The following is a 19351-nucleotide window of genomic DNA, read 5'->3' as shown; positions in this document are numbered from 1 at the left end:
ACACCCGACGACCTCCCGTTGTTGTTCGACACTAATTAGAAGCTTGGGCGCGGAGGACCATGCTCACTCCCGCTCTCATGCACGCACACTCGCAGAGCACTTAATTCACTGAGAATATCCCTGCCTCCATTGAAACCCTGATGTGAGATAAAATATGTTTGTTTGCATAAAGAAGCCATTGGAATACGCAGTGTTGGCCAGGGGCCCTGCTTTCACACATTATTATAAAATCTATCAAACAGCAATAAATGATCCATCATGCATGCAAAATCACTCCCAGCACACTCCCGTGTGTGTGTGTGTGTGTGTGTGTGTGTGTGTGTGTGTGTGTGTGTGTGTGTGTGTGTGTGTGTGTGTGTGTGTGTGTGTGTGTGTGTGTGTGTGTGTGTGTGTGTGTGTGTGTGTGTGTGTGTGTGTGTGTGTGTGTGTGTGTGAGGGCGTACTAAGGCCTGTTTCCAACGTCCCAATATGAGGGATGGGGAGGTTTCATTAAATCTTCCATGACTAAGAATCTTTTTTAAGAGTTTTTTTTTTTTTTTTTTCTAACTTCTGTTTACCCACCCCTACCAAATTATCCTTTCTTTATTGTTTTACTACATCCATACTTATATTTGTGCTGTGATGTTGTGTGGAACAGTGGCGAAAGCTTCTATTTATCAAAAAAATCTATTTGTTTTGGGGCGGTGCAGCGAGGACGGCGGAAGGGAACTGAGTGTTTCTCACCGCGGCTTCTTCTTTTAGGCGGTGGCTAACATTTAGTCGGCGCGTGGCCCGAAAAACATTTCCGCGATCTGCTGTATGCGGGAGAGTACAAAGGGAACGTGGGGACGGTGCCTAAGCCGGGCTTCAAAATAGGAATTAACTTCAAAAGAATACTAGGTTTGTTTGTCCCCGAGGATAAAAAACTATTTTAGTCTCTCCTCCTCACTTTCCGTCTTTCCTGGCTCGCTGTTTTCTTTCTTCCTCCACCTCCTCTTCCTACCCCCCTCGGCGACTATTGTGTGACCCCTACACTCTCAACCCTCGGCCCCTAGTGTTTCTTTGGGGACAGACAGTGATGTATAATTCAATGCTGACCTTCTTCCAGCGGCTACCTGGGCAGGGCTACCAGAGTTACCCATCGGTGGAGTCTTGTGTGTGTGTGTGTGTGTGTGTGTGTGTGTGTGTGTGTGTGTGTGTGTGTGTGTGTGTGTGTGTGTGTGTGTGTGTGTGTGTGTGTGTGTGTGTGTGTGTGTGTGCGCGTGTGTGTGTGCGTGTGCGTGGGTGTCCATGTGCGTGCGTCCATTTTCTGCTTCCAGTATGTGTGCACATAGGTGAGCTGGACTTTGAAACTGAGCTGCCCCACACGGGAAAAAATGGAGGATGACATGACAACATGGCATTTTTTAGGAAAGGGTGATATTCTCGACAATTCTTCTCGAACACCGCGGAGAATAGAATGGAAGATTGCCAATACTCGACTCCATTTCCCTTCCCTTTTGTTATCCTTGCCTTTTGTCCTCACCGCTTCCTTCTCTCTGCGTTTCGAGATGCAGTGGCACGACGTTGCGACCAAGTCTATCGTCTATCGCCGCGGCACCCGCTGTGAAAATGATAGGCTCTCCACACGGACGGACCGACAGTGTGTACTTTGTGCAAAGCAGCTCCTTGTTTACTAAAAAGATTAGTGTGTGAAGATGACAGCGTCGGGGCCTTGAAGATGGCTGCCATGTTGAAAAAAGAAAACAGGCGGAAAGAAAGAAAAAGAAAAAAACCTCTTCTCCTGCAAGGTATTAATACAGTGGGGAACGTTACATCCCACCACCTCCTACGCATTTTATCTGCTATCCATGTCGTGCTCCTACTTATTTCCTAGACATGCGCACGCACACACGCGCACACACAGGCGCGCGTGCACACACCCACACACACACACACACACACACACACACACACACACACACACACTGGGGACTCTGACCAGGGGCAGGAAGTGGATTTTTAACCAGGCTTAAATGCTTTAATTAAGCCCTCCTACCACCTGGGAGGAGGCAAAGAGCTAATGCCATTGGGCTCATTAAATCGTGCTTCTGAAGCCGCTCTTTAACCTCCCACCACCACCGCCGCCCCTTTCCACTCATCCTCTCTCCTCTCCCTCTCTCTCTCTCTCTCTCTCTCTCTCTCTTTGGTTTGAAGCGCACTCAACCAAGCGATTCCCCGTCCTCTGACTGATGCCTCATCCCCAAGATGTTTTCCATTGTGTGTGTGTGTGTGTGTGTGTGGGTGTGTGGGTGTGTGTGTGTGTGTCTGTGTGTGTGTGTGTGTGTTTGTGCGCGTGCGTGTTTTTTCGCAGTTTACAAAGAAAGGTGTCATTGTAGGGGTTCGGGTCGAGTGAACACAAAAGCCAAGGTTCTTCCAGGGTGCACTAGAGGAATATGACACTCAAGTCGGACCATTTTTCACTACTAAATGAAAATGAAATGAAAACATGTTTTTGAGCATAATGGCAGCGTTTTCCCAGCCTTTTCTGACTCACGGCCCACATCCAACCACGAGTACTACAGGAGACTGGCACCGTCTTGGTTGCTTCATTTTCAAATCATTTTCAAAAATGTAAAGAAAGTTGTTTTTTTTATGAAATAAAAAAAATCTTAATGTTTTCCAGTATCCTCGCCAACCAATAGCCATGAAAACCACTGGTTTATAGTGATTTTGGATTTCCCCACAGGTATTAATAAAGTGTTAATAAAATCGTATCTTATCTTATCTTGCGCCTACACTCCAAGCCGTTTCACCGGTTCTTATCTTTCCTCTTGTTTTTCCTGTGTTTATATTGGATGAAAGCTTGGTGAAGGTCGCTCAATGATAATGATTGCTAACAGAGTGTGTTTTTCTGTGTGTCTCACCTCTCCAGGGCTGGCCAGAGCCAAGTCGGTCCCCAGCCACACATACTCCAACGAGGTGGTGACCCTGTGGTACCGGCCCCCGGACGTCCTCCTTGGCTCCACAGACTACTCCACCTGTCTGGACATGTGGTGGGTAATAACATCACCCCCACTCCCAACTCCCTAACCTTCTGCTGACCCCTGGGTCTCCTCATCCCCCGCTGCCCCCTTTTGGGGCGACCAGCGGGGGGATAGTATCTTTTCCTATTTATTCCTTTTCATATTGCTTCATATCGTTCTCTTGCCGTTGTCAAGGGCTTTTCCAGTTCCCTCATGCCAAGAGGGCATATCGAAGGTCAAAGCTCCACGGGTGGGGTTTGCTCTGTCAGCAGCTCAGCCTGTAGATGAACCCCGCCCCTTTAACCTTTACGGTTTCTGCTTGTTCCATCATATCTGCAGCACGTCCACAAAACGCACACGTCATGTGTAAAAGTTGAATTTGAGCGTTAATGAGACACGTGCAAGTGCATCTTACAGTAAGAATCTATTTTCATCCTCCCAATGGGTATATTGGGTATATCTATTTTTTAAGAATAATTTAATAAATGAAATCTGATTCTATATTATTTATATTATTTCTTTTAAATTTCATGTCTTATTGTTTCAAATTAAAAAAAATCCTTGATTTGTTCATTTTGCGTTTTTATCAGGCAGTGTAAAATAATGAGTAGATTTTGTCGATAGTAGTCAAACCAACTGCATATAGCAGTCACAGCAAGGTAATCATCCTACAGCAATGTGTTAGAGTAACATTAGTAGAGTTAGATCATTTTTTAGAGTAAAGGGGAATAGAGCTCCTAATGAGATAGAGGTAGAGAAGAGTAAAGAGGGATTAGGGTTCTTATAAGTTAGATATAGATAATACGACAGGGGGATAGGGATCCTCATTAGATAGCGGAAGATAATATTAGAAGGGGATAGAGATCCTTACGTTATAGAGGTCGATTATAGAGGGGGATAGAGATCCTTATGTGATAGAGGTCGATTACAGAGGGGGATAGAGATTCTCATTAGATAGAGGTAGATAATAGAGGAGGATAGAGCTCCTTATGAGATAGATGTAGAGAATCGTCGAGGGGGATCGGCATGTGGAGTATTTGCAGAAACCACCAGCACGACGCCTACATTCTGTCACACCTGAAGCGTTTCTGTTCCAAGAGACTTGAATACTCCAAAACGCATCTGAGTCTGTGCCGGCGGAGATTGGGCTCTAGGCTCAGGCTGGGGGAAAATAGAGGCAGGCAGTTTGGGCTGGGTTGGATTTGGAGTGGGGGCGAGTGGGTAATGAGGCGTGTCTACGTCGATCTCTAGACGGGCAGTAAATAGGGACGCAAAAACCCATTCCAAGGACCCCAGCTGCATCCCACCGTGGCCAATTAAGAATTGGCGGGGCGGGGTTGTGGCGGTGGATTGAGTGTGTGTGTGTGTGTGTGTGTGTGTGGGGGGACGGTCGGAGGGGGGCCTGGAGGGGCCGGATGAGTGGGTATTTGAGCAGGTGGGCAATCCGCAGGCTACCACTCGAAGGCCCTCCACGCACAGCGAGACAGAAAGACAGACACACACACATACACACGCACACACGTAAGGGCGGATACATCTCTGCCCACCGGTCACTTAGGAAGCAGTCTACCATTTACCACCCGGACACCGAAAACGCTCCGGTTGACCCCCCCCCCCACGATGTGCATGGTCTGTCACGACCGGCCTACAGGGAGCTTCTGGGGATAGATGGCATTTGAGATCCAGAAAATGAAGAAGAAGCACTTTTCCGCTCTTCCCTCCGTTCACGGCTCGCTGAACACCACAGTTAGACAGAGTGTTAGAAACTGTAAATATACTGTAGATATGGAAATACTTTGTATGAATACTTTACACAGAACACTGTAGACCTTTATATATTGTACGTGTCTATGCAGTTTATATATGAGACTCTACTCAGAGTTCCTTTGGCCTCTGCTGCAGTGGATTACAGTGAAGAGGTTGTTTTCCAACCTCACCGCGGAAAAAAAGCCATTTTCCGTGGACTCCAACAGAATGGTTGGGGCTCCGGGGCTCAAGGTGGTGTTATGGAGATGGATGGGGGGGATTTTTTAGCCGTGTTAGGCTGAATGAATCCTAAGATGCGGTCTCTCTCTCTCTCTCTCTCTCTCTCTCTCTCTCTCTCTCTCTCTCTCTCTCTCTCTCTCCCTATTCTCTCTTTCCCTCCATCCTCCATGCGCTGGCCGCGTGGCTGCTCGGAGCCCGTCACCCGTGGCCGTGCCACGGAGAGAGGGAGGGAGGGAGGCAGGGAGGGAAGTGTGCACTGGGCTGCAAAGTGAATCTGTCAGGAAACAATGCCCCTTTGACAAACGAGCTCTGACAACACACACACACACACACACACACACACACGCACACGCACGGACGCACGTGCCCACACAAGCACAAGCCGTTCCAAACTCTCCCACTTCCATCCTTCCTCTCTTCTATCTCTATTTTCTTGCTCTCTCTCTTTCTTTCTCTTTTACTTTTGTCTGGATCTACCCAGTGCTGTGAAGCCGCTCATCACACGTGGTTTCACACTGATTTACCGACGCAGAATGTAAGCACTTGCTCTCTTTAAGCCGTTGAGGAAACGTAGAGAAATGATTATACAGTCGTTTTAACTACAGAGCGAGAAGCATTCCCTGCCTTACTGAAATATAATGGGTTTGTTTGGCTTGTGTTTTGCCCTTAAATCCCGTCATTCGCCGTTGTTTTTAAGGGGAGACTGTGGTGGTTCTCACTCAGCGGTGTTGTGTTGTGTTGTTTTATTGTGTCGTGTTCCAGGGGTGTGGGCTGCATTTTCATCGAGATGATCCAAGGAGTGGCAGCTTTCCCGGGGATGAAGGACATCCAGGACCAGCTGGAGAGGATTTTCCTAGTGAGTCACTGTGTGTGTGTGTGTGTGTGTGTGTGTGTGTGTGTGTGTGTGTGTGTGTGTGTGTGTGTGTGTGTGTGTGTGTGTGTGTGTGTGTGTGTGTGTGTGTGTGTGTGTGTGTGTGCGTTTGCATGTGCGTGTGTGTGTGTGTGTCTTCATGAGTCCATTTGGTCGTCCATGCTCGGGCCTCGTACCAGGTCTACCCCGCTAGGGTAGAGATCTTCCAAGATTTTCTGGTTCAACGACTCAAGCCTCATGACAAATGATGGGCACAATTTTGTGGTTGTAATTATGCGGCTTTGTGTGAATAAATGGTAATAAACCGGTCATGAGCGTTCAAAAAGCGCAATTATCCCCGGTCATTGACCCAAATATGCTAAATGGCCAACGTCTGGAATTAACCCTCTGTGGACGTGAAGCAGGAGGGCGCTCGGCCTCTCGGCCCCGTCAGTCACGACAAAGTAACACGGTCCGCATGCCTCTTTTTGTTGCCCGTTCACGGTGGGTCATGGGTCAATCCCCGCGTGGGGCTCGTTTCCATAACAGAACAGTGTGATGGATGTGACATCTACGTACAAGATGTATCCGTGTCCCCGGCGTGGGGATTGTGGGACGACATAGATGTTTCAAGGTGACGTGAGGTCGGCTCCACCCCCTCCGCCCCGTCATTCCTGAAAAACTCCCATCCCTGTTTTCTGTGCTAATTGAAGTGGTGGGTAGCAGGGGGAGGCAGGGGCGTAATGGATTCATTTTCCTATTCCATTGAGGCTGGAGGAAAAAGGGCTGAATAATTAATGGCGGACAATTACTGAGATGAGAGGATGAGAGGTGGCGAGGGGACGAAGCGCAGGTGCAGAGACAAAGCCTTGTTCCTCCAGGAAGGATGGATGGAATTTAAGAATGGATTGATGGAGGGAGGAGGAGGTAGACGGATGGAGGGAGAGCTGGCTGAGGAAGCGCCTCAGGCGGAGCATCCATGCGAGGGGGAGGAGGAGGACAGTGGGGCAGATGAAGATGGGGAGGAAAAAGTGCCTTGTTATTGATTTCCTTTTGTTGGCTCAAAAGAGATTGAAAGGAAAAACAGAATTAAAAAAATAATCTTTAAAATGCGGAGGAGGAACAAAAGACTCTGGGCAGCCCCACCCTCACCCCATCAGCATCCACTCTCCCCTATTCCAGACTCCCCTGGCGAGTACGAAGACGGGAGAAAGGATGGGGAAAGTGAGACACAGCAGTGGGAGGAGGGAGGAGACCTGTGGGTCACACACTCTGCACCCCGCAGGTGTTGGAGGGGCAGTAGTGTTGTTTAAGCTATTAACAGTGGCAGAAGGGGTGGGGTCACTTATACGCTTTTACGTCCAAATTAGCCAGTAAACCTGCTAAAATAGGCTATTGAGGCATTTCCCATTTCCAGGAGGAATGCCGCTTATTTTATTTTATTTTAATTTTTTAATTTTTTCTGTTTTGTCACATTTGACATCACAAACATGTCGGAAAAGGGGCGTGTCATTGTGTTTCCAGTGTGATGGGGGGGGGGGGGAACAGTGTCGGAGACAGCAACGTAAACAAACAACATAAAACTGTAAAACTTGGCAAGAAAAACGTCTCCTCACCCGGCGAGACTTAGTTCCCTTTGTGACTAGAAGAGAGCTGTTCTATTAAAAGAGCCGTTCTAAAGAGCCTGTCTAACGTGCCAGCGTCCGGAACTCAATGCCTGTCGCATCGTGCAGGTAAAGGGGCCAAAATTAGCAGGTCGTGTCTTGTTTACATCAGAGCCGATTAGGGCTTGAGCCGATAAAAACCTTTGTCTATTGCAGGGTCATTTGACCGGGGACTGAAACCCGGGTTTTACCTTTCCTACTGATGACAAAGGCCAGATGTAAGCACAGTGGGAAAGAGGTATAACAGGGATGCAGAGAGAAGGCATCGGGGGGTGAGGGTGGGGTCTCAGGACCCGACCAAGAGCCTTGATCCAGCTGAGAAAGGAAAATGGCTTTCCCTTCGTAAGAGCGGCTAAAACAACAAACAATTGTCGTGGAAGAAGTGCTCAGACCTTTTACTCGAGTAAAAGTACAAATCCTCAAGAATGACTCACAGAATGACTGGTAAAAATGAAAGTACCACATTGACATTTCTACTTAAGTAAAAGTATCTAAGTACTTACTCTTAACTGTACTTAAAATGTTAAAGGTAGAAGTACTGTCATACTCAGTGCCCTGATATATTGAAGCCTATAATACGATTAACTAGACTGTACAGTACCTTTTTCTCATTCACATCCTAATTACTATAAAATAGTATAGGAGGTGTTTATATGGTGGTTTTATGAGGTGATATAAACCTTGTGAGACATTAATGAGCAGTCCTAAATCATTGATAGATCCAGAACTAACGTAATGCGCCTGTGTTAGAAATGTTAGTAGAGTAAAAGAGTCTAGATATTTGGTTTGAAAGGTAGTGAAGTAAGAGTCAACGTCTCCAAAAAACACTTGAAAAATGTAACTTGTACTTTGTTAGTTTCCACCACTGCACAAGGGTGGCGATGGAAGTGACAGATGCAGGACTTGACTGGGAAAATCTGTTGAAGTCTGACATATTTAAATCTCTGCGGTCATAATGCCCAGTGAAAATAATTCCTTCCAAGCACAATTTGAATTAGTGCTGGGTGGATCATTTTGATAAAAAAAACAAGTCTGCAGATCTGTTCATTTCCGCGCTCGGCAAGTTTCAATGGGAAGCCAATCAGTTTCGACGATCTAAAGGTGATCTGAAAGCTTCACCTCTGACCAATCACGTTTGTCGATATAGAACTAAGCCCCGCCCCCTCCCTCGTGGACAGGTTGTGCTTGTAACACAGTAGACACACACACGGAGCGGAGACAGAGCCGCAGCGTCTAGAACTCCGAGGAGAAACAGAAAGATGATGTGTCATTGGACACATACATCCATAGTTTGGCCTTTTTTTTATATTTAAGTTCCGACCCAAAGCAGACGCTAAATATTCATTGTGTAAAATATGTCGACTGGACGTCCCGATGTAGACGGACAGCAGCACAAACTGTATTACTTATTTATACCTACTTGTCATATTTATTTTGTTTCTGATTTGATCAAAATTTTATTTTAGTGAAATTTTAAAGCGACTGCACTTGTTACTTGTTGTTTATAAACGGAAATTATTTGATGTCAAGTAGTAATATTCATAATATTTATTTATTTATTTATTTATTTATTTATTTTTAAAATGGCGTCAATTGACGGCACTTATTTTAATTTGAATATTCAAGAAAAATATTGTACATCCACATGCCTTGATCATTCTCTATAAAGCCTGCTTATCAATAATTTTGAAGCTGAATAAACACAGATAATATTTGACCGGAATCTTTCCCAGAGATTGGAATCTTCCAGGACATGTTGACCGGCACCAATTTTTTCTCACGGAAACTCTGGTTGGGATATCGATATAAAAGTAGATGGGGGTGAGGGAGAGTGAGAGAGGATGAGGCTTTGTGTGTGTGTGTGTGTGTGTGTGTGTGTGTGTGTGTGTGTGTGTGTGTGTGTGTGTGTGTGTGTGTGTGTGTGTGTGTGTGTGTGTGTGTGTGTGTGTGTGTGTGTGTGTTCTGCTTGGCCTCTGTAAGGCCTTTGTGTGATATGTGCCAACGGTATTAAGCAGGATTACCTGAGGATCAAACCTTGCGCAGAGAGCCCAGGTAAAACAGACCCGGTACAATAAATCCTGTAAGGCGGAGGATGCTGAGGTGGGGTGGGGTTAGAGAGCGTGTGTGTGTGTGTGTGTGTGTGTGTGTGTGTGTGTGTGTGTGCGTGTGCGTGTGCGTGGTATTTTTTCTTATTAATTTATTTTGTAATTAACCTGTGGTCGTTTTTAAAGCATGGGGAAATGCATTCCATTTTATAAATATTACTCATTTGACACACACTCACACACTCTCACACACACACACACAAACACACACACACACACACACACACACACACACACCCTCAAGTTTCCAGCTGTCAACCCAGAGGCAGACTGGACATGATAGCTGGAAATGTTGTGGGTTCAGAAGGATTTGCCTGTCAGATGATTTCCCCCCTCCCTCGCCTCCTCTCCAGCTCTGTCTATTATCTCTCTCACCTCTGTCTCTCTCTCTCCTTCTCCCTCCATCTCTCCCTCCACCTCTTTTCCTTTTGTCTTTCTTTCGCTTCGCCAAAGGGCCCGCCGTCTCCATATTTATGCAGAGACACAGCCGCCCTGAAAAGGCCAGCGTGTTTGTGAAAAGGGGGGGAAACAGAAAGGAAAGGTCACCTCCCGTCAGCCACTCCAAGTTGGCATAATTGAATGTTTCATCTGACCACAAGGGATGTTTGATTCCTAATTTTCCCCCCTTTGTTAAAAACCATTGGCTGTGATTCAGAACTTCCAGAAATGCTGTCGTTGAAGGGTATTGACATTCTCCTATGGACAGAATCTCTGAGTTTGCTATACAAATGCACTGGTTGCTTCAGAATAGTATGTATCCATCTCTATCTATCTATATTTTATCTCCCTTCACCCTCTCGCTCACTCTCTCTCTCTCTCTCTCTCTCTCTCGCTCTCTCTCTCTCTCGCTCTCTCTCTCTCTCTCTCTCCCTCTCTGTCTGCCTGAGTTACCCTGGCGATGGAAAGGCTGACAGCCTCACCCTGGCTGGTTAACTAAACTGTCACCCGGCAAAAGATTACCTACAATGGGAAGTGTATGAATATGGACAGATCTATCTGCAGGAAATAGCCTGTCATGGCAGAGGTGTGAGTGCATTGACGTGTGTGTGCGTGTGTGCGTGCGTGCGTGCGTGCGTGCGTGCGTGCGTGCGTGCGTGCGTGCGTGCGTGCGTGCGTGCGTGCGTGCGCGCGTCTGAAAGAGCTGTGAAAGGTGATAGGACAAGTGCATTGCCACTATGAAGACGCTGGTTATTATGATAGCTTGTATTTACGTGTAAATAGGAATCTGTATGCAGATCAGTGTTGTCAGCCATCCATGTATGTTTCAATATTTTATGTGTCTGTCGGTAACAGTGTCCATCTGTGTGCACATGTTTCCACATGAGCGCGTGTGTGTGTTTGTGTGTGTGTGTGTGTGTGTGTGTGTGTGCGTGTGTGTGTGCTGTTGACACAGGTGGTCACAGTGCTTCGCAGTGAAATGTAGCTCTGAATATTCCCAAAGCCGAGCCGCATGTCTGTCTGTCTGTCTGTCTGCCCGTCCACTCCAGCACAGTGAATGTAGTCGTACTACTCACAGTACGAGGAATGAGCCGACACAGAAGGCAGGTCACCTCCATTCGGAGAGAGAGAGAGAGAGAGAGAGAGAGACATAGAAAGACAAAGAAAGCGACAGTACGAGCAGCGTCGAAAGGTATCCCATAACCGTGAAATACCGTGACCAATGTTCTCAAAATGATTTACGACCCGTGTGATAATTCTCCGCCAACAATTTGGAGTGAATCTGAAACGTTATAAGAAGACACCGTTTAAATAGGATTTGCATGATTATGAGCGTTATCATAGCACAAATTGAAACTCATACAGTGTCTGAGTTTTTTCATTCCTGAGGCTACCAATATCAAACTTGGAATGGTTCTTGAGAGTGCTGTTCTTGCTGGGTCTGACAAGTTTCAACGTATGCCACTGTTATGTGGATTAGCTCTAAATTAGATATTGCAACATGGAATCACTGGCTAATATCTCTTTATCGTCAACGTGCTTTATCCAAAACTTTGGCAACATGTCCCTGGAACATGCATACCAAATTTGGTGTCATTTGGACGAGGTTAAACCAACTAATGCACTTCCAAGTTTGATTGAAACCTGTATTATTGCTCCCCCTGTGACCAAATTGGTGCCAGGATTTTTGGACCCTAGTTTACAGCAATCTGTATTCCAGCTAGGCTGTTAAACCCCCAACAAAAAAAAAGGCCAGAGAGAGGGAGAGAGAGAAGCTGTCTGGAAAGCAAATCCCACCGGTGTACAAGCCACAAGCAGCGGCTGCCACCCAGCACTAGCAAGTCGGCCGCTTCAGAGATAGTGGGGGCTTACTGAGGTCGCAGGTGGGAGCTCTGCTCGCCGGGTCGAGCCTGGTTCCTGATCCGCTCGGCGAGTGGTGGGATTTGGACAGAGTTCAGAGGAGAAGGGGGAGAGAAATGGGGGCGCGGGGTATCCTAATTTTTGTGTGTGTGTTCCGATCTCTCCCTCTCATTATGGCCTTGTCGCACTGAAACAGCAGACGACCAATGTAAACAGCAGACTGCAGACAGTGCAGAGGGGGGACTTATTAACTGGGTGGGTGGGTGGGTGGTCTCTATTTTGGCAGACAATGGTGTGTGTGTGTGTGTGTGTGTGTGTGTGTGTGTGTGTGTGTGTGTGTGTGTGTGTGTGTGTGTGTGTGTGTGTGTGTGTGTGTGTGTGTGTGTGTGTGTGTGCGTGTGTGTGTGTGTATACGATGTCTGGCGTCTGCCCTATGACCTCAGAGGAATTCCTTGAATGAAGCGTTTGTTGTTCCATCTCTCTCCCTTTCTGCCTCCATCTCTCCGTCCACACATGTATGCACACCATCGTAGATAAAGATCCCAGTATGTGCAGATCCTGTATATTATCATTACAGTATCCCAGTATACTTATAAGGATTCCAGTATCCCAGATGTACAGATCCCAGTATATAAGCATTACAGTATCCCGGTATATAAGGGTCCCAGTATCCCAGTAAGTAAAGCCCCCAGTATCCAGCCCAGTCGGCTCTTCACTGCGCTCAGTGTGTCCTGGACACCCCAAATGATCCGTCATCTCTGTCAGGATGGAGTTCATCTCAAAGAGTCTCCACACAAAAAGGGAAGTGTCTGGATCCTTCTGCCGTTTACGGTGCGGTGAATTCGTTTTTTTCTTTTTCCATTTTTTGGCTGTCGCCCGAAAGCCTTTGTCTCTTCTGTTAGTGTCACAACAGCGGGCTTATCGCGTCTCGCTTTCCCTCTGAGCGTCTGTGTGGAACCACATGTGTTTCTTTCGCTGCTCATCATCGCGCTTCAATTTATCTCCCTCTCCCTCTCTCTCTCACTCTTGCTCTCTTTCTCTCTCCGTCGTGGAGATTAGAGGCGGAAAGCCGAGCTCAGCCGTGGGCCGCACTTGACGGCTGTCACACCCCCCCACCCCCTCCAACGCCCCCCACCCCCACCCGTCCCCTTTTTCGGCCGCCACGCTGTGCATTCGCCACCCCACCGCTCTGATGTTCCACACATACTGTAGACGCTGTAGACATTCACACCGCCTACCCTAATCCCCTCCCAACCTCATGCTACCCTCGCTCTCTCTCTTGCTCTCTTCCTTTCTCTCTCCCTCTCACCTCAAAGGGACGTTAAACTCTATCATCAATAATGCAAGTTGCTTCCAACTCTGTGGGGCGACGTTGGGCTCTGCCCACATAACGGCACTCCCCGTGTGCTCATCAGACAACCCACCCCACACACCCCCTTATCTCCTCTTTCATCCCGCTCTTCCGTTCCAGTCCGACTCGACCCGCGAACCACCCCGTCACCCCATCTGTTCCCACTTCATCCTGGTGGAGATGGTGTGGGCCAAGCTTTTGGTTGCCGCGGCTGACAAAACGGTTGCCCAATAATTGAGTGAGATCAACGGATAGGTAGATGTCTAAACATCAGGTTGACTGCGAGGCAGGCAGAACACACAATGGTTGACGGTTGACAATGGCACACATCTGGTTATCCGGGGCAACTGGGCAACCGCTATTGTCCAGCCCTGCGTCTTTGTGTGTTACTGGATTGACCGCTTAATCTGATTGTGCCCCGATGCAAGGCAAGGCAAGGCAACCTTATTTGTATAGCTCACATCATATAATAAACATTATAAAAGCAAAGAAGACTAAAAGCGTAGAACTAAGAGCACAAGACACCTACACACTTAAACAAGGCTGATGGGACTCAAACCTACACCTACGCACAGTAGGTAATTGGGGCTCTAGCCCCAAAATAGAAGCCCACCCATCCACCTACACACACACACACACACACATACTGTAACACACCATCCCTATCATCACATCTATAGCCTGGTGTATCTTGGTATATTAGCAACGGTTGAAGCCTGGATTAATTAGTGTTTAATTTGTGACTTTGCATCCAATCAAGGTTCTGCATGCTAGAGAGAGTTGTCCATGTGCTGTCGTGGTGGTGGTGGAGGCGAGGTCTCAGTCTCATCGGGGGTCTCAGCCCTTATGTCTGTAGCCTGGCTTGGCTCTGTGTACCTTGCATTTCCTGACGGGGAGACACGCCGCTGGGTATTGCACTGGGACAAGGTGACTCCCACCCGCCAACCCAGTCCCCTCAGAAGTATCTGGTTCCTCCAGTGCAGCGATGCCAGGGAAGAAAAACACAACAACCTTCATCTGGCACCACCTCCATACCGATCCAATAACTTGACGGATCTGTCTCCAAATTGCTTTTGTTCCCATGTGTGCCTGTTATTTCACCTAAACGCTGCTGTTTGACGGTGAAACAAGATTGGGCCGCTTGTCAGAGATCTCCAGTCCCAAATATCTTTGGAATGACTTCCTGTCTCAGACAGCCAGTCGGGTTTTTTTGGGGGGTTTTTTTAAGGCGAGAGGTGGTGTGCCAGATTTTTTCCTTAATGGGAGGTGCGTTGGTATACGGGACGGGTGGAGGTTGAATGTGACCCTCCACTGACAGATTGGGACACATTACTGTTCCCATTTCCCAGCGCAGATGAAAACATTCCAGGGGTTGGGGATGTGATGGTGGAGTAGTGACATGTGAGTGCTGCTGTGTGTGTGTGTGTGTGTGTGTGTGTGTGTGTGTGTGTGTGTGTGTGTGTGTGTGTGTGTGTGTGTGTGTGTGTGTGTGTGTGTGTGTGTGTGTGTGTGTGTGTGTGTGTGTGTGTGTGTGTGTGTGTGTGTGTGTGTGCCAGCTTTAACATCTATCCAAGTCTATAAAGTTGTTTTCCAATGTACTCCAGCTGGTACCCTTGTGTGCTTTGGGATTACGGACGCCCAATTACCTAACTAACCCAAATAACGTGACAAGTGGAGTCAGATTCTTTACTTTTTCGAGATACATCACCCCGCTTGCCGCCTTTTTCGACACCCACCCTCCATGGGGGGCTGAAACAGAGGACAAAGTTCTCGTCCTTCCACTTTCTACGGAGAACTCCTGATTCCACTGGACTCCTCTGGACTCTCACTGCTTTCATGTACATCTGTGTTGTATTTCAAAACCCATAATCACATCAGCGTCGCATCAGGGGGTTGGCATAGTTCACCTGTGATGTATGCGCTGGTACCCTGGGCGGAGCGGGTGGCGTGCTGGCGTTGCCGCGGCGATGTGACAAGCCTCCGTCACGATGATGAAGCGGCGGAGCCGCGAGTTTGACCTTAAGGAGCAACGGTGTTGGTGTGTGGTAGTAATTAAGCCAGCGAGCGTTTCCCTCGGGGTGGGGCAACGGGGTTAGGGCTGGGGGACGGAGCTGTGTGTGTGTGTGTGTGTGTGTGTGTGTGTGTGTGTGTGTGTGTGTGTGTGTGTGTGTGTGTGTGTGTGTGTGTGTGTGTGTGTGTGTGTGTGTGTGTGTGTGTGTGTGTGTGTGTGTGTGTGTGTTGTGGGTGGGTGGTTGGGTGGGTGCGTGTGTATAATGTAGGTGTGTGTTCGAGCGGCCATCACGTTCAAACCCACGGAACCGAATGCTTGCACTGGCTCGCACACGTACACACACACACACACACACACACACACACACACAGACTATACCATGTATGGTTTTGCGTCCGTTCCGTTGAGACATGGTGCGCCTGTAGCTCTGCGTAATTACATTTTCCCTTTGTCCTTGATGGAGTGATAACGCAGCAGTCTCCCCCCTTTTTTCTCCCTTTTTATTGTCACATACAGCAGGAACGTCGCCGCCGGGCCACTTTTTATTAACTCGGCATGTCAAAATACACCGGATTGTCTTCAGAAAATTATTTAATATTTTCAATCACCATTTGGAACGGTGCCGGTTCCTGTTTCAACCAACGGTGCAAACACCGATGTCTGAAAATGCACGCTCTGACTGTGGTTGCAGACGACCAGGACAACGATTATTATTAGCACAGTAATAACTCTGAAGTCCTCCTCCTCCAGAATGTCCCCCTTCTTTGAAGTGAAGTGAGAAATTAGTCAGCTCCAGTTCAGCTTTGTCCCCTGAGAGCCGCCGATTGTATATCACAGGGGGAACATAAAAGACGAGTCATAATAAATGCAAGGTAAGATAATAAAAAACAAAACATCTAGGTTATAACTGTTATTTACCGACAGTGTGGCCTGATGAGAGGAAAGGTGTGGAAAATCTGAACCTGTTAGAGGGAGAGAGAGAGAGAGAGAGAGAGAGAGAGAGACAGAGAGAGAGAGAAAGAGATGCATTTCATTTCATCCTCAGGGATTCACAGATTTTGCTTTTGTGATTAGTCTGAGTGCTTTATTCTTTAGTAGATGGCGGATGCAAAACCCCAAACGCTAGTAAACACATTTCATTACATCCTCCATATCGTAGCTTCATGATAGAAAGGGTTGACATAGCTCGTGAAAAAAGCGAATTTATTGGTAAAAAAATTGGTAAAAAACCTATGTTAGGTTCGGTTGTATTCTACTGATCCCTTTACCTCCCAAAGGGACTAACATTTCCATATGACCCCAGTGTTGGCTGGAATGTATGGTCTGGATGTATGGAATTTATATTTCATAGACCATGGAAGGCAGATATGCACATGATTAGGATTACTGATAAATCACTTCATTTATTAGAAATCAGTCCACCTCCCATGGTAATACTATACAATACAAGGTCTCAATACAAGGTACTAGTATTTGTATAAATTAAAAACAAACAAAATAAAAATGAAACCACCATATATTTACGATATTTTCACCACATATGCATGTGCTTTGCCCTTTAAAACAAAAGAACAAAAAAAAAACACGACCGGATGAGTCTGTCGAATCGTCTCAAATTAATCAAAGCACGGGGCACGCCGGTACCGCCGCTGGATGTCGGTCCTGTTAGATCTAAATCTGAGAGAACAAAGAAACGTTTTCCATCGTTTTATAGGATTGTGATCAGCTTAATGACTGAGGCTTTGCAGACGCAAATCCCTTTGAATTCTATCAGCGAGTCACTTTTGAGTTGTTGTGATGTGGCGCGATGCAATGCACTCCTGCCCTCTGGCGGGAAGTCCTGGTACTACATCAGTTCAGGATGGAGGCTGCTCACAGCGGTGGAAAAAGTACTCGGACTATCTATACTTTATCTATAATGTAGATGAGTGCTCATGCAGATCCTGATTACAATTGACAAAAAAATGTATCCTGATTTATTTTTCATCTATATAAATATATATAAAGGGACAGGACGGTTAGCAATGTAGTAGAGAGTAGGGTGAGTTTGAAATGGAGTGCAGTAAAAGTCAAAAGTCTCCCAAAGTAATGACAAATATTTGAAAATGTTAAATGTATTACTGCTGTGTCAACCTTTAAGCTCTCCCTCTCCTACTGTCAGACTCCACCATTTTTTTCGCTCCTGGTTCCTCTACATCTCTCTTTCTCCCTTCCTGACAGGCCATCAGCTCAGGGCTGTACCGTGTCAGTGTTCTACACTCTTCTAGCTCCCAGAAGTATCCGCGGTTACTGCAGCATTCCTTTTTTCATACCTCGGCCCCAAATGCCTCGGCCCCAAATTCTCTATCCTCTGACTTTGCTGCGCGTGTGTTTCCCCAAGCGTTTCCCTGAAACTCTCCCTCTTTCTCTGACAAACCCCTTCCTTTCATCCGGCCGCTCGGCCCGTCCAACAGGAACCATCTGAAACACATTTCTGTTCCGTTTTGGTAATGCTCCGACCACACACACACACACACACACGCGCGCACACACACATACACACACACACACACACACAACAATACACACACACACACACACACACACATACACACACTCATACAGTAGAGCAATGGAACAACGGAGAGAGAGGAGGAATGAAGACACTTCTTTGCCAGCGAAGGAAAAATGACCGTTCTGGAAATAATTAAGCGGCCGAGCTCAGCTGTGGTACATCATACATCATGTCCACGGCATGTCCGCTCATCTGCGCTCCCTGTCATCATAAATCCACACCGCGTGTGTGTGCGGGCGCGTGTGTGCAGGCGCGTGTGGGTGCGTCTGTGTGCGTGTGTGTGTGTGTGCGCGTGTGTGTGCAGGCGCGCGTGCGTGTCTTTGTGAGAGTTGAGAACGAAGTGCGTACTGTCTACGTCAAATGGGCTGTGTGTGTTTGCTCTCTCATGTCTGTTTATAGTTAGTCATGGACTAACTTGCACTCACACACACACACACACACACACGTCCATACGCACATACGCTACTCACAAAAAGTTAGGGCTTTCGGGTGAAATTTCAGGATGAAGCTAAAATGCACTGTTACCTTGACAGGTGAACTTAATTTGACCTTCTCTAAACTTTTGAATGCACGTGTCCAACTGTTCAGTGTTTCAGTACTTTTTGCACAACTTGCTGTTCTCTAACAAGGAGCTGAACGGCAAAATTCACAACAGGTGTTTGATCCATAAATGTCCTGCTTCAATTAGAATTGGTACTTAAACAGTCCTCTTCATCATGCTGTTCACATTTTGACATCATGAGACCAAGACGACACCTAACAACTGATCAACAGTACCTCGCCGTTGCGAGGCTTCAAACAGGATGTTCTCAGAGGGAAGTGGCCACTGAGCTTAAAGTGTCACAGAGTGTCACACAGGTTGCAACAGAGATAGAGAGACTGGAAGAGTCACAGAAAGGCATAGAAGTGGACGTCCTTTGGCCACATCCAACACTGATGAGCGCTTCAACAGTGCCCTGCGGAACAGGATGATGAATGCCACTGAAATCCAGCCACATTTAAGGGAGGCGAGATGCACCCAAGTGTCACGTCAGACCATTCAAAACCGTTGACATCAGCGTGGTCTGCGTGCTAGACGACCTGCAAGGGTACCTGACCACAGCACCAGGCACGGCATCGTCTTGCCCGGGCCAGGGAGCATTGACGCTGGACGAGGGACCAGTGGCCTCAGTGCTGTTCTCTGATGAAAGTCGATTCACGTTGAGCAGAAATGATGGCCGCCAACGATGTTGGACATGTCGAGGAGAGCGCTACGCATCAGCCACTGTTGTCACCAGACGAGCCTTTGGTGGTGGTGTTACAGTGTGGGCAGGTGTGTCTAGTCAATACAGAACTGCCCTACACTTTGTGAATGGTACAGTGACAAGCCCATACTACCTGAATAACATCATTCATCCATTCATTGTGCCCCTGCATGGACAACACAGGCATCATTTCATCTTCATGGACGACAATGCTCCAGCTCATCAAGGTGGCATCATTAGGGAACGGCTGCTGGAGACTGGGGCACCTCAAATGCAGTGGCCTGCACTTTCTCCAGACCTGAAT

The 19351-nt window shown here is 47.3% G+C and overlaps 1 protein-coding gene across 1 annotated transcript in view; it reads left to right on the top strand.

Moving 5' to 3' along the window:
* Positions 1–19351, top strand: part of cdk14 (cyclin dependent kinase 14) — a 122225-nt gene that overhangs the window by 65749 nt on the left and 37125 nt on the right. The window contains exons 9-10 of the mRNA XM_088845569.1: positions 2894–3014; positions 5733–5826. Of these exons, the coding sequence (XP_088701695.1) occupies positions 2894–3014; positions 5733–5826 (215 nt within the window). The remainder of the gene's footprint in view (positions 1–2893; positions 3015–5732; positions 5827–19351) is intronic.

The sequence above is a fragment of the Zeus faber genome (genome assembly GCF_960531495.2).
Source record: "Zeus faber genome assembly, chromosome: 8".
NCBI lineage: Eukaryota > Metazoa > Chordata > Actinopteri > Zeiformes > Zeidae > Zeus > Zeus faber.
This window is presented reverse-complemented; position numbering and strand designations above follow the sequence as displayed.